A 12,451-nucleotide genomic window follows, 5' to 3' on the forward strand; every position below is an offset into this window, starting at 1 on the left:
CTTTGAAATACAGTAACAGTACATTTTTAGAAGACAGTTACTAAAATATCTATTGATTCTCTACAAAGAGAGAAACAATTGTAAAAAACATTTTTCTTCATAAAATCAAAATCGTTTCCATCCAGCACAAAAAATATAAAATACATAATGCATCAATCTTATTTAAAACAACAAACAAATTCTATACATGGCATTTACAGGAGACTTACAGACAGAAGACTAATAACATCATTTTGATTAGAAACATTAACAAATAACTTAATTACAAGTTGTGGGACTCTGTAGGATATGTATGAGCTATGAACGCAGACTCTTACACAAAATGGTAGTAGGACTTGAAAAGATTACCATTTAGCCACCTTCCATCTGTACATGTCCTTTGAACGTGGCTTTTTGAATTGAGTTCTGCTGAAGGGCAAGCATCGCCTCACATTACAAACAACGAGCCACGCTACAAGGATTGCTCCTGATGTTTGGGAGAGTGAGATGAGAGCTGCCTAGAAGCCCTGAGAAGCATATCACTTTGAGATGTGCGCGTGTGCACTTTGGCACCCGTAATCAAGGACATTGTCCCAAAGGCCAGATTTCCCTTGAATTTCAGTGGATCTGCTCGATTAACAAGCTCCCAGATCATCAGAACGGGTAACAGAGTGGCATGGGGGGGGGGGTGAGGGGGCAGGAATCCACTGACATGCAGAGCGAAGTTCTCCTCCTGAGCTTCCTCCCTGGCATGTTTCAGCCGTCACCTTGAGGACCGCCCTGAGCAGGTTTGTGTACAAAGGTATCCTTCTTTCTCCCTGAAAGATACCCCTGAACAATAACGGAAATGTGATTATCTGACTATGGCATACCTCTTCCCAACCCCTCCCCTCCTTCCCCCATATAATAAGCAGCAATGCAGCATGAGGCTGACTTGTACAGAGAGCAACTAAAAAGACCAGGAACTGCTGAATTCACACTTAATTTAGGTGGTGGAAAAATGAGCAGACCTGGTACCAAAGGAATTTAATAATAAGCTTTGAAACTACCGTGCTGGAAGAAGATCTGCTGCCCTTTGAGCAGTCCTGGAATGTAGGACAAGACAGGATAATTTTCGCAACATCTTTGCCGTGTCCTTGGCTTGTCGTACGGAAAAGAAGGGCATTATTAAAAATCAAGCAAACCTCCACCCAGCTGAGATGCTCTCAGTCTGAAAGGCCGGACTAGTTTTTGCACTTAAGGATGTTCAGCGCCCTTTATATTAGTACAGGAAAAATAAGCTCTCAGGATAATTTTATAGTAGAGTCTTTTTGGTAATTTTGTATTTCTGTGTCCTCACCAACACAAAAGGGTATGTGTGCTGCCTCTTCTCCCCCCACTGGCATGAATATGTCAGGGTACTGTTACCTTTTCTTGACAAATTGAACAACTATTTAGCAGCAGACACATTCCATATCTAGAAGAAAAATAATTAAACAAAGTTATTGCAGCAATCGTGTACCAATGGAGCCTCTCACCTATAGCAACAAAGCAAAAAAAAAATCTCTCATCCCTTCTCAAGAAAAATGGAGTTTTCCGTATTTGGGACCATTTTACATGAAGCCACTCGACTTAAAGACAGCTAATGCCGCTGGTTAAAGGAGGTCTCTGTCAGACCAGACACACAAGCTGTTCTGGCTGTCTAAGGTTTATTTTGTTGAAAATGCAGCCACAATCAAACAACTTCTTTGAGTTTTCCCAAAACAATAACAAAACTGAGAGACAACATGTGCATAATATGTTTTATTGAATAAAATCCTGCTTCTAATATTTACACAGTGAAGTTTAGAGATGTAACCTAGTGAAGCACGGCAATGTGTAACATTCATATGACATCTGGCATATCTCTAAATACATCTGAAACTACTTATTATAGCAATCACCTGCCCATCACTGATTTCATAATTAAGGAAGATTTGAACTGTCTGAAGAATAGCCAAGATGAATATTAAGGATAGTTGAGTTCAGAGAAAACAGTCTGCTGTGTGAATTCCAAACCCAAAAGATCTGAGTAAAGTGGGAAGAGTTTTGAAGGCAGCTTCTGTATTTCCCTGTTGCTCTTCTCATCTCTGCAGAAGAAGATGACAAAATAAATTACAAATCTTAAGGCTGAAAGTAATATCCACAATTTAAACACACAGCACCCTCCATGGTAATCTTACTTTTCAGGTTTATAATGTCGTCTTAACCTCAACGTGTGTCAACTATGACAAAACACTCATTACGTATTAAAAACTGTATCGAATTTTCCAAGCTGCCAAGGTAGATAAGTAGAAATTAGAAATGCTGCAACAGATATCTAGTGTCAAGACAACACTAATTACCAGCATTTATGCAAAAAATTTATGAAGTGTCTGCCATCCCACTCTAGCATTTTAAGCAGTGTTGTGTTGTTTTTTTAAAGCTCTACTAGATATACTAGCCATCTACTATTACAGTGAAGAGTGGTCTTGTAAAAAAACTACAGTCAATACCCTTCCTATTTATAGGTTTTTAAAGATAATTTCATTATTCCTGACCTTGCATGAATGCTCAGCAAGGTTTGAATGCAAGTACAGACTTGCAGCGGTCATACTAACAGACTAATTCATAACTGGTAGACTGTTATCTTGTATTTGGACTACTCACTGGTTGTGAATAAGACATGATTCACTGGCCATTTGCATGATTTTTGCCATCCAGCAGGAAAACATTATAAACCAGTAATGCTGAGTCCTACTCAAGCCTCTGGAGGCTGTTTATTCTAGTGAGATACAGACGGCATTTTATAAAAGGCAGGCAGTCTAGTCTGACACATTCAGGATTCTGTGTTGAAAAACACCTGGTTGTTAATCTCAAATTAATCTCAAGTTAAAAAGAAATGATCTTGCGTAGTCTTTCATATTTTATTTACCAAAGAGGGAGAGGAATTATATTTTCCCTGTGCCCCAAGTTAACCTGGATGAAGCCCTGCCTAATAACGAGGAGGGCAAAGAATAGACAGTTACCAACTGAAGTATCTACCAGGTCCCCTTCTGTTTCCCAGAACAATTTACCAGTTGAGAAAGGGAAAGCATTGCTGTCATTTGCAAGTCTCTTCCAAGTGGAGCATGGTTTCTGAGCAAACTGTACTGGATGTTGCAATACAACTTCAAATATATGCTTGGAAAGAAAAATAAATTTAAATCAACTCCCCATCATCCCCTAACATTGCCTAACCTTTAAGCACCAAGATTAAACCTTCCATAAACTAGTTCCATTATGAAGTTCAGTGTGATAACTTTGTATTTTTAGAGACTAAATTCGTAACAGTAATGGTGTCTCTACATACACACAAACACTCTCATGGAGGTAAACTGTCACCTGGCAGGAACAGCTTTAAAATCCAGAATTTGATAAGAAAACAGAATATGCAAATGTGGTAGAAAAAGCTGCAGAAGGTAACAGAAAAGCACTTGGCTACTTGCCATTTCTACTTTACAGCCACCCCTCAATACATTTGTGTATCACAAGGGTATATTTTACAAAATTTGTCGCTGTTTTCTTCTGTTTCTTCTTTTCTTTTTCTTTTTTTTTTTTCCCTCTCCAAATGAACAGCCAGACACCATTCCATCTATCCAGGAAATGTATATCCATCCTAATTTCACTGTTGCTTTTCTCTTTATCTTTTTTCCAACTACAAAGAGTTATCTGGATCACAGCTGCCTACCTGGAAGCTATTTCTCTTACAGCTAATATATCCATAAATTTTAATAACTAAGAAGCTGCTGAAAGATACAGATTTTGCTCTTGCCTGTCTCATTGTTGAGGTATATAGTACGCATTGTCAAATGCTGTCTTTCGGCACAAAAACCATCTGTACTGTCAATCTCAAGATAAGCAACTATGCATGTGTGAGACACTGTCAACACAGGTTGAATAAAACCAAATGTACATTAAGATAACAAGGCTAAGTTTAGAAATGATTGACTGTAGCATCCATCTTGAAACTCTGCACTAGCCTCAGACACAAAGTAGTAGGTTAATTCAGGTACCTGAGAGGAGCCTCTCTAGTTATGAGGTACATTTGTACACACAGCCAAACATAATTCTGGGAGGGTTTTGTTTGTTTGTTTTTTAAAGAAGATGCAGATTTATTCTTTGTTAAGTAAGAAACGCTTACTTGCGTGAATAAGGACAGAAAGATTCTGACACACGAATAACTTAAAGAAAAGCATACTTTAACTGGTAAAAATAAGTTTGGAGTTAGCATCTCCATGCTTTAATATAGAACCTGTTTCCAGGTTTCACGTAGGACCTGAAAGCAACAGATGAACCAATTTCTAGTAAGTGGTCAATTGAGAGGGGAAAAGAAGAAGGTAGCCAGCCATGCCACCAGGTCGTATCTAACAGAAATGACTTGAACTGTAAGCCAAGCAACAACTTAGCCAGCTTGGTCATTTCTGTAAGTCAAAAACCAACACTACATCTCTCTTCACCACGGGGAAGTCTCTCTCTAGCAGTAGGACAAGAAGGGACCCAACTTTTCTAGAAGACTATGGCTGTGCTCAAATACACACAAACTAACTTAGAAAAGACAACCCTGTCTCGCTACATGTGAGGTGGTTTGGAACACATTAACCTCATCGGTCCAGACCGATGGCAAGTAACCTCACTAATAAATGTTACACTGAGTACAAAAAGAAGAAAACGTAAAGCAATTCTTCCATTTCTCAGAATCATAAGTGCACTACCTTATGTGCAAACTCTGTGGAGTAGATGGCAAGCAGATCTACTACAACTTCTGTGTCAAGCATGTGAGACCAACTACTGACTATAGCACACCTAAAAATAAGTGAAGAGCCCCCTGAAATTGCCTTACAACAAGGCACATTAAGATTCTCTCTTAGAAAAACCTTTGAGCAGCTCATTCTGTAACACTAATATCTAGTCACACCAACCAAAAGATGTGGTGTTATGGGCCCCACCATCCGGATGCTTTCTTAGACAAACCATAAAGAAGAGTTTTCTGAGTCTTTACACTGTTTTCCAGACAGCCCCTAATAAGCTAAATCCATATTTTCAGCTGGCCAATAACCTCCTCGGATATTTGTGTGTGGTGCAGCCCACAGAAGAAATGCAAATATGAATGCAGATGACTTTTCCACATTTTAGTCCATATTACCTTCACAGAAAGGTTTAGTGTGGACTTCCAGTGTGGAAACTGGATTGCGTGCAAATTCAATGCCATCTCAGAACCCACTTTTTTCTCTTCATAACTCCCTCACTTAACCATCCTGTGGAGGAATGGGGGTTAAACTAAGTCTCTGAACCACCAAATGTCCTCAGTTTGTCTCCCTTTCCTTACATAGAGGTAAGAATATTTTGTCCTCCAGTTTCTTTTGGAAAGGAACAGATTAGAAGCTACGTAGCATAGCCTTGTAGCTCACCTCAAAGAGCAGATACAATGCATTCTCTTTAGGAAAGCTTCGCTGACTTTATTACAGAGAAGCCAAACAAAGAAGAAAGTAAGTGTTTAGTAAGTTTACTTCAACTCGGATAAAGAGCAAAGACAAGACAACTGTCACAAAAAAGAAAGCGTTTATCACATACTCTACAAAAAAGATCACAACATTCTTCAGTTTTAATCCTAAGTGAATGCTCTGGTATGTCAATAACAGGTGATTTTGGAGAAACATTGTAAGTGGAACTACATTATTTTTCAGACACTGCCTCACTGGTAGCATTTCCATTTCACATACGGGCACTCCAGGATCAGCTACTGGGAGGGTGAAATGCAAAAAGTCGTCTGAAAGTAAGTATGCATATAAACGAGATTAACACTAAGCTACTAACAACCTTCTGTCCCTGGCCCTAAATTTAATTCACATCTTAACGTATAGGTAAAATGGACACAAGAGGGCGTTGCACCTTGGCCCTCCCATCTTCGGTGTCAACAGCTAAAAATCCCCTGACTGCTTATTACAGGATCTCCTTATTCTAAAGGAAAACAGGCCTGTCGTTTTCTTCTTTCCTTTTCAGATCAGATGTACAAGACCCATCAAGACTCAATCTCAAAAACTAGGCTACTTGCTTCACTTAATTAAAGGAAGAGAAGAATACAATGCATTGACACATTTCCTAATTATTAAACTTCAGTCATTAAACACCAGAAGTTCTCCCACAGCAACGCAAAATACTAAGTCCCGGCTGGCCACTGCATAGTCTAATGCTAGGTAGTATTATATTAGAATAAAACAAAGACAAAAGATGTTAATAGCCATGGAATAGCCTTGGTGCCTGAAGGGCTCTGCAGAAATCTTCAAGCATGACCAAATTATACAAAAGATTATAAAGAAAAAAATATTTTTAGAATAAATATTAAATATAAGCCTTACAATTGTATTTGAACTGTAAGATACTACAGATACTTCATGTATTTTCAATGCTTTGTCTATGTTTGCAACGCAGTGCTTATATTCGTTGTAAATTGTGCCTTATCAGTAATTCATAGGATTACAGGCCACCCTGAAGAGTGAAAAATTATAAAATTTAACACTATGGTTTGCCTATGAAATAATTCTAAGTCTTCTAACGTAGTTGAAAATACATTATGTGCGTTACTATTCTTTGCACCTTTCACTTTACTTCTTTTCACTTCTCAGGAGACAAGACATTTAACTTTCAGATTGACTAAGCAAGGTAATTGATTTTAAACACTGACTGCAATGGCACTACTTAAAATATTCAGATGCCTTTAAGACTGAAGGCCCAAAGCCATAAGAGGTACTTCTTGTTATAAATAAATAACTAAATAAAGGAGTAATGCTTTAGCCCCAAATCTTGCAATCACTCTATCAGAATCCTTACAGGTAAACTGTCAGTGTAAGACATTATTTCTCACCTGCACTACTGCTCAGTAGTTAATCATTTTTCGAAGAGCATCATAGCATTTCCATTTGTCTGGGATGTAGAAAGGTTCAAAGATGTGAGGGAAAGGAGTGTCATAGCCACATACTCTTGAAATAGGAGCTTCTAAATTCAAAAAGCATTCCTCCTGTTAACAGAAATACAGAATAAATGTTAGTGAGCACACTATTTTCAGGAGTCTTGCATCACAAATTGAGGTTGAATGAACCTTGTCTGACAGTCCTGAAAACTCAAACCTTCTATTTATATTACAGCATAAGTAGTCCAGACCAGAACAGGGCTTCCTTTTGCTCAAAGGTCCACATTAAAATAACAACTTGTATTCATGTTATTTTCATTTTGTACATGTGTACTGCATCAAATCATAGGCAGGTTATATTTAGTTCATCTGCTATACATCCAGACAAATGCTGCCAAGAAACAAATATTTTAGGAACAAAGGAGTAAGAGGTTTTTTTCTGTACCACTTTTAAACATATAGAAGAATTAGATAATCTAAGAGTGTGTATTATTTGTTGAATACATGAACATCATATTCAAACTTCTTTGACCCCTTAGATTATTAAGACTCTGTCTGCGAAGCATTAAGTAGGTACAGAAATTATGAATTTGAACCCAAGCAGATTTGTGTATCTCCAATCCTTGAGTTAAATCCATGCTCCAGACAAAACCCCACAACTTGTGTTCTATTCTGTGATTAAATTTGGCAACAACTGTGAGAGTTTCATTACTTGACCTAGTAGGACACAAAATATTATAAACACACCATATTAATCTGAAAGTAACCTGTGGAAATATATGTAAGGTTACCAGCTTTAATAACCAAATAAACAGTGAGGATTCAACCTTCCTACTCTCAAGTACCAGAGTGAAAGCATGGACCATGAAAAGCTGCAAGAAGTAGACGCAGAAATAATTTTGCTAGGTCAAACTGATGTTGCTGCTAATATAAGCTCCCTTTCTCCCCATATAGAAACATAGATTCATTAAAGTTGGAAAAGACCTCTAAGATCATCAAGTCCAACCATCAACCCAACACCACCATGCCCACTAAACCATGTCTTGAAGTGCCGCATCTACACGTTTTTTTAACACCTCCAGGGATGATGACTCCACCATCTCCCAGGGCAGCCTGTTCCAATGTCTGACCACTCTTTCAGCAGACAATTTTGTCCTAATATCTGACCTATCCAATGCTGGGAAGTAGAGTGTATTAATCTAATATCCGTATCTTTAGCATATGTATATGCTTTCCAGAGCAGACAAACGAACAGACACAACGTGTCTCCTCCTGGCCTCTCCTTTATGGACTGCAGCAACTGAGACATCCAGGCCAACTTCCCCAGTACTTGGCTCAGCAAAATGGAAGGTGAAGGATTATCTACCAATCCTTTTCCACCAAGCCCACAAGGAAAACAGTCAAAGAGCTATGCTTTTCTGCAGAAAAGTGCTAAGTATTTTCTCAGACTGATGAACTGATTTGAATGCAAGTGCCTTGCAGTCCATGGCAGACTAACTCTAACTTAACTGTGCTTTCTATACATCACAACATTTGGCAGCACAGAAGGTACTCATAACACACTGAGATTATAACCTTCCGCTCCAGCTACCACTTCGGTGCATTCTGAAGTGGCACATTTCTGGAAGACAGACAGAAGCAGAAAGTCTAAGAGGTTCTGTGATTGCATACAGTGTTACATTTAACAGTGAACTATTCACATAGAAAACTTCAGGGTCTGAATAGGTCTGAGGTAAAAATACATGCACATAGTATAAAGATTTTTTGAGCTCCATTTTCAGGCACTTATCTTGTATAGCAATCGATTCACATCAATACAAAATGCTGGGAAGTAGAGTGTATTAAATCCTTTGCCTGTCCATGAGGTACATCATGATGTCCTACCCCAATGTGCTGGCAAGGACATTTTTGATCACAGAATGGTAAGAGTTGGAAGGGCCCTCTGGAAATCATCTGGTCCAACCCCCCTGCTAAAGCAGGTTAGCCTAGAGTAGATCACACAGGAATGCATCCAGATGGGGTTTGAATATCTCCAGAGAAGGAGACTCCACAACATCCATGGGCAGCCTGTCCCAGTGCTCTGCCACACTCAGAGTAAAGAAGTTTTTCCTCATGTTCAGATGTAACTTCCTATGCTCCAGTTTGTGCCCGTTGCCCCTTGTCCTGTCACTGGGCACCACTGAAAAGAGCCTGGCCACATCCTCTTGACACCCACCCTTTAGATATTTAGAAGCGTTGATAAGATCCCCTCTCAGTCTTCTCTTCCCCAGGCTAAAGAGCCCCAGGCCTCTCAGCCTTTCTCATAGCCCTCTGCTGGACTCTCTCCAGTAGCTCCCTGTCCTTCTTGAACTGGGGGGCCCAGAACTGGACACACTTCCCCCCAGATGGGGCCTCACCAGGGCAGAGTAGAGGGGGAGGATGACCTCTCTCAACTTGCTGGCCACATTCTTCTTAATGCACCCCACGATGCTGTTGGCCTTCTTGGCCACATTGCTGGCTCATGGTCAACTTGCCGTCCACCAGAACTCCCATTCTCCCCAGAGCTGCTCTCCAGCAGGTCAACCCCTGGCCTGTTCTGGTGCGTAGGGTTATTCCTCTCCAGGTGCAGGACCCTACACTTGTCCCTGTTAAACTTCATTTGGTTCCTCTTCGCCCAGCTTTCCAGCCTGTCCAGATCTCGCTGAATGGCAGCACAGCCTTTTGGCGTATCTACCACTCCTCTCAGCTTTGTATCATCAGCAAACTTGCTGAGGGTGCACTCTGTCCCTTCATCTAGGTCATTGATGAATATATTGAATAAGACAGGCCTTAATTCTGACCCCTGGGGAACATCACTAGTTACAAGCCTCCATCTAGACTCAGCACCACTGATCACAACCCTCTGAGCTCCGTCCTTCAGCCAGTTCTCAAACCAACTCACTGTCCACTTGTCTATCCCACACTTCTTCAGATTACCTATAAGCATGTGATGGGAGACAGTGTCAAAGGCCTTACTAAGGTCAAGGTAGATCACATCCACTGCCCTCTCCTCATCCACCCAGCCAGTCATTTTATCATAGAAGGCTGTCAGATTGGTCAAGCATGATTTCCTCTTAGTGAATCCATGCCGACTACTCCTGATAATCTTCTCTTCCTTCATGTGCTTGGAGATAACAGCCAGAATGAGCTGTCCTATCACTTTCCCAGGAATGGAGGTGAGGCTGACTGGCCAGTAGTTTCCCAGGTCCTCCTTCTTGCCCTTCTTGAAGACTGGAGTTACACTGGCTACCCAGTGATACTAATCAATCCTTGGTTCCCATGTTGTGATTGCCCAATAAGACAAAGCAATAGCTTTCAGAGCATCCCTAAATTGACTGCCCAGATCATCTGTGAGATTGCATTATACCAAAACATACAAATGTTTTCTAGACTCACAGCCTTCCACTCCTGCAATGCTGTTTCAGAGTACCTGACACAGGACCACTACCTAGTAGAGACCTTTGGTTTATATCATAACCAGCTCTGTGGTAACAGCTCATCCCAAATTAAGCTTGGAGAGAAATTTCATTAGTTTCACTGAAAATTTTTACTGCAATATTCCGCATACATTTGGCATCTGTGCAGAGTGCAGCACTGCACCTTCAGCAGCCCAAGCAGCAGACAGAGAAATGCTAGTCACGACTGGCAGCCGGGGTGCTTCATTCCCCTGAATGAGCCCGCAGGCTTGGCTGTAAATATAAATCTCAGTTGGTAAACCCAAACCATATAGAATAGTTGCAAGCATGCACATTTATTAATCCTATTGCTATTATATTTAATTCAAAATAAAAATTAAGTCATAAGACTTTTCCAAAACTCCACTTAATTTTTTTTTTTCCTTCATGAAGAACCCAAAACAGCTGTTGCAAGCACCCCTTTTCTGGTTTTAAAACTCAGCAGTTGCTTTCAGGTTGAGTATACTATTGGTTTGAAACTTGTACAGCTTCCAGAGTCATGTGGATTCCCTTGCCTCAGTGAGGAAGTCACGACAGTGAAGCTGCGATGGGCAGTGTTGCATTGTCAGACACCATCCAAGAATGACAACCCAATAAAGGTGGAAGAACTCTTAAGTCTGAGCTATTCTCTGTGTATATGTGGACAAACACAACTCTTTCTCTTACTTTTCTGGAGGTAAGGGTGTGGGTTTGCAGATTTTTAGCTAAGTTATTGCAGTGTATGAGTAAAATACTTCAGAGGCAGAAAAAACAGACCCAAGCCACCTGTCAAATCCATGAGGGAAATTCTCTGTTTACACATTATCTGACTGAAGTCAACCTGGTTTCACAAAGATTCACACCCAAGTGGCTCTCACCGTAATAGTATCACACAGAATTTCAAATTGCAATAGTTTATCATGGAAAAAGTAATTTTTCTAGCAAACTAATAAAAATTGTACAATACACTGAATGAACTGCTTACAGTTTTTAGAGTACCATCACAAAATCACAGAACGGCTTGGGTTGGAAAAGACCACCAAAGACCATCTAGTCCACTCCTCCCACTGTAAGATCATCTTAAAATGTATTTTTTTACCTTATGGGCCATACCTAATTGCAAACAATCAAGAAACTGCACTTTTACAATGCAGAAGTATTGTAAAGAGACAAAAGTCTTGATCTTGCTAAGAGCTTGGCAAACACTTGACCTTGGCATCATGGTACTCATTCAAAACGTAATAAAGCTAATATTTTAATTACTTTCATCACGCTCACAGTAGGATAGCTAGATTTAGTCACAGAACCGCACTGATGCTCCTGCCATATGCTAAGATTTTGGTTCTAAAAATAAAATAAAATTCACAAATCTACACATTTCACACATAATTAGTCAGAGAAAGCAAGGTAAAGGAAACATCTTAATAAGACGACTTAGAGGAACCGTGTCCTTCTGGTTTTTTAACAAATATGTATGGTGGTTTGATAGAAGATACTACTACTTTACCAGCCATGCTTTGGATACATTTAGGCATGCAGCCAGTCTTTTGTGGGACCAAGGTCTTTGCTTATAACTATATATAATTAGGTTTGGAGGCAGTTTTGTTTAAAATACATCTAATAAAGTTTATCAGTTCATGGGGTTTGGATTTATCTTTGGAATCAGCTCTAATTTAGGACACAATATATTCAGTTGTGTCCTCTAAATCCAAACCAAAACAAACTTTTTCACAAAGTTACAGAACATCAAACTGCCTGCTTGATAGTATTAACTTAATAACTGTAATCTGTGTAAACGAGATTACATTCTTCATTAGGTGGCACTACATTAGTGTTAGCAAGTTTTATAACCTAATACAAAAAAGTATATACTCTGGGGACGTATTTCTAATTCATCTTCCCTTTTGAGCTTGAAGAGCACTTAACTCAAGTGATCAGGCCATCAAGTAGCCTATCTTAAATGGAATCTTGTTCACACCTGCTGCTAAGTTAGACTGTAGGAGAAACAAGAGTCCATCTCATCTCCAATACCATACTGCCACATCTGCTGCACATGTGGCTGTGCCAGACTTTT

At 39.7% G+C, this 12,451-nt stretch overlaps 1 protein-coding gene across 2 annotated transcripts in view; it reads right to left on the reverse strand.

Moving 5' to 3' along the window:
* Window positions 1-6,892: 6,892 nt before the first annotated feature.
* BCKDHB (branched chain keto acid dehydrogenase E1 subunit beta) overlaps window positions 6,893-12,451 on the reverse strand; it is a 131,181-nt gene continuing 125,622 nt past the window's right edge. For both annotated transcript variants that reach the window (XM_086461439.1, XM_086461440.1), the window contains one exon: window positions 6,893-7,033. In XM_086461439.1, the coding sequence (XP_086317565.1) occupies window positions 6,893-7,033 (141 nt within the window). The remainder of the gene's footprint in view (window positions 7,034-12,451) is intronic.

This window comes from Leptosomus discolor, chromosome 2, assembly GCF_034619465.1.
Source record: "Leptosomus discolor isolate bLepDis1 chromosome 2, bLepDis1.hap2, whole genome shotgun sequence".
Taxonomy (NCBI): Eukaryota; Metazoa; Chordata; class Aves; order Leptosomiformes; family Leptosomidae; genus Leptosomus; species Leptosomus discolor.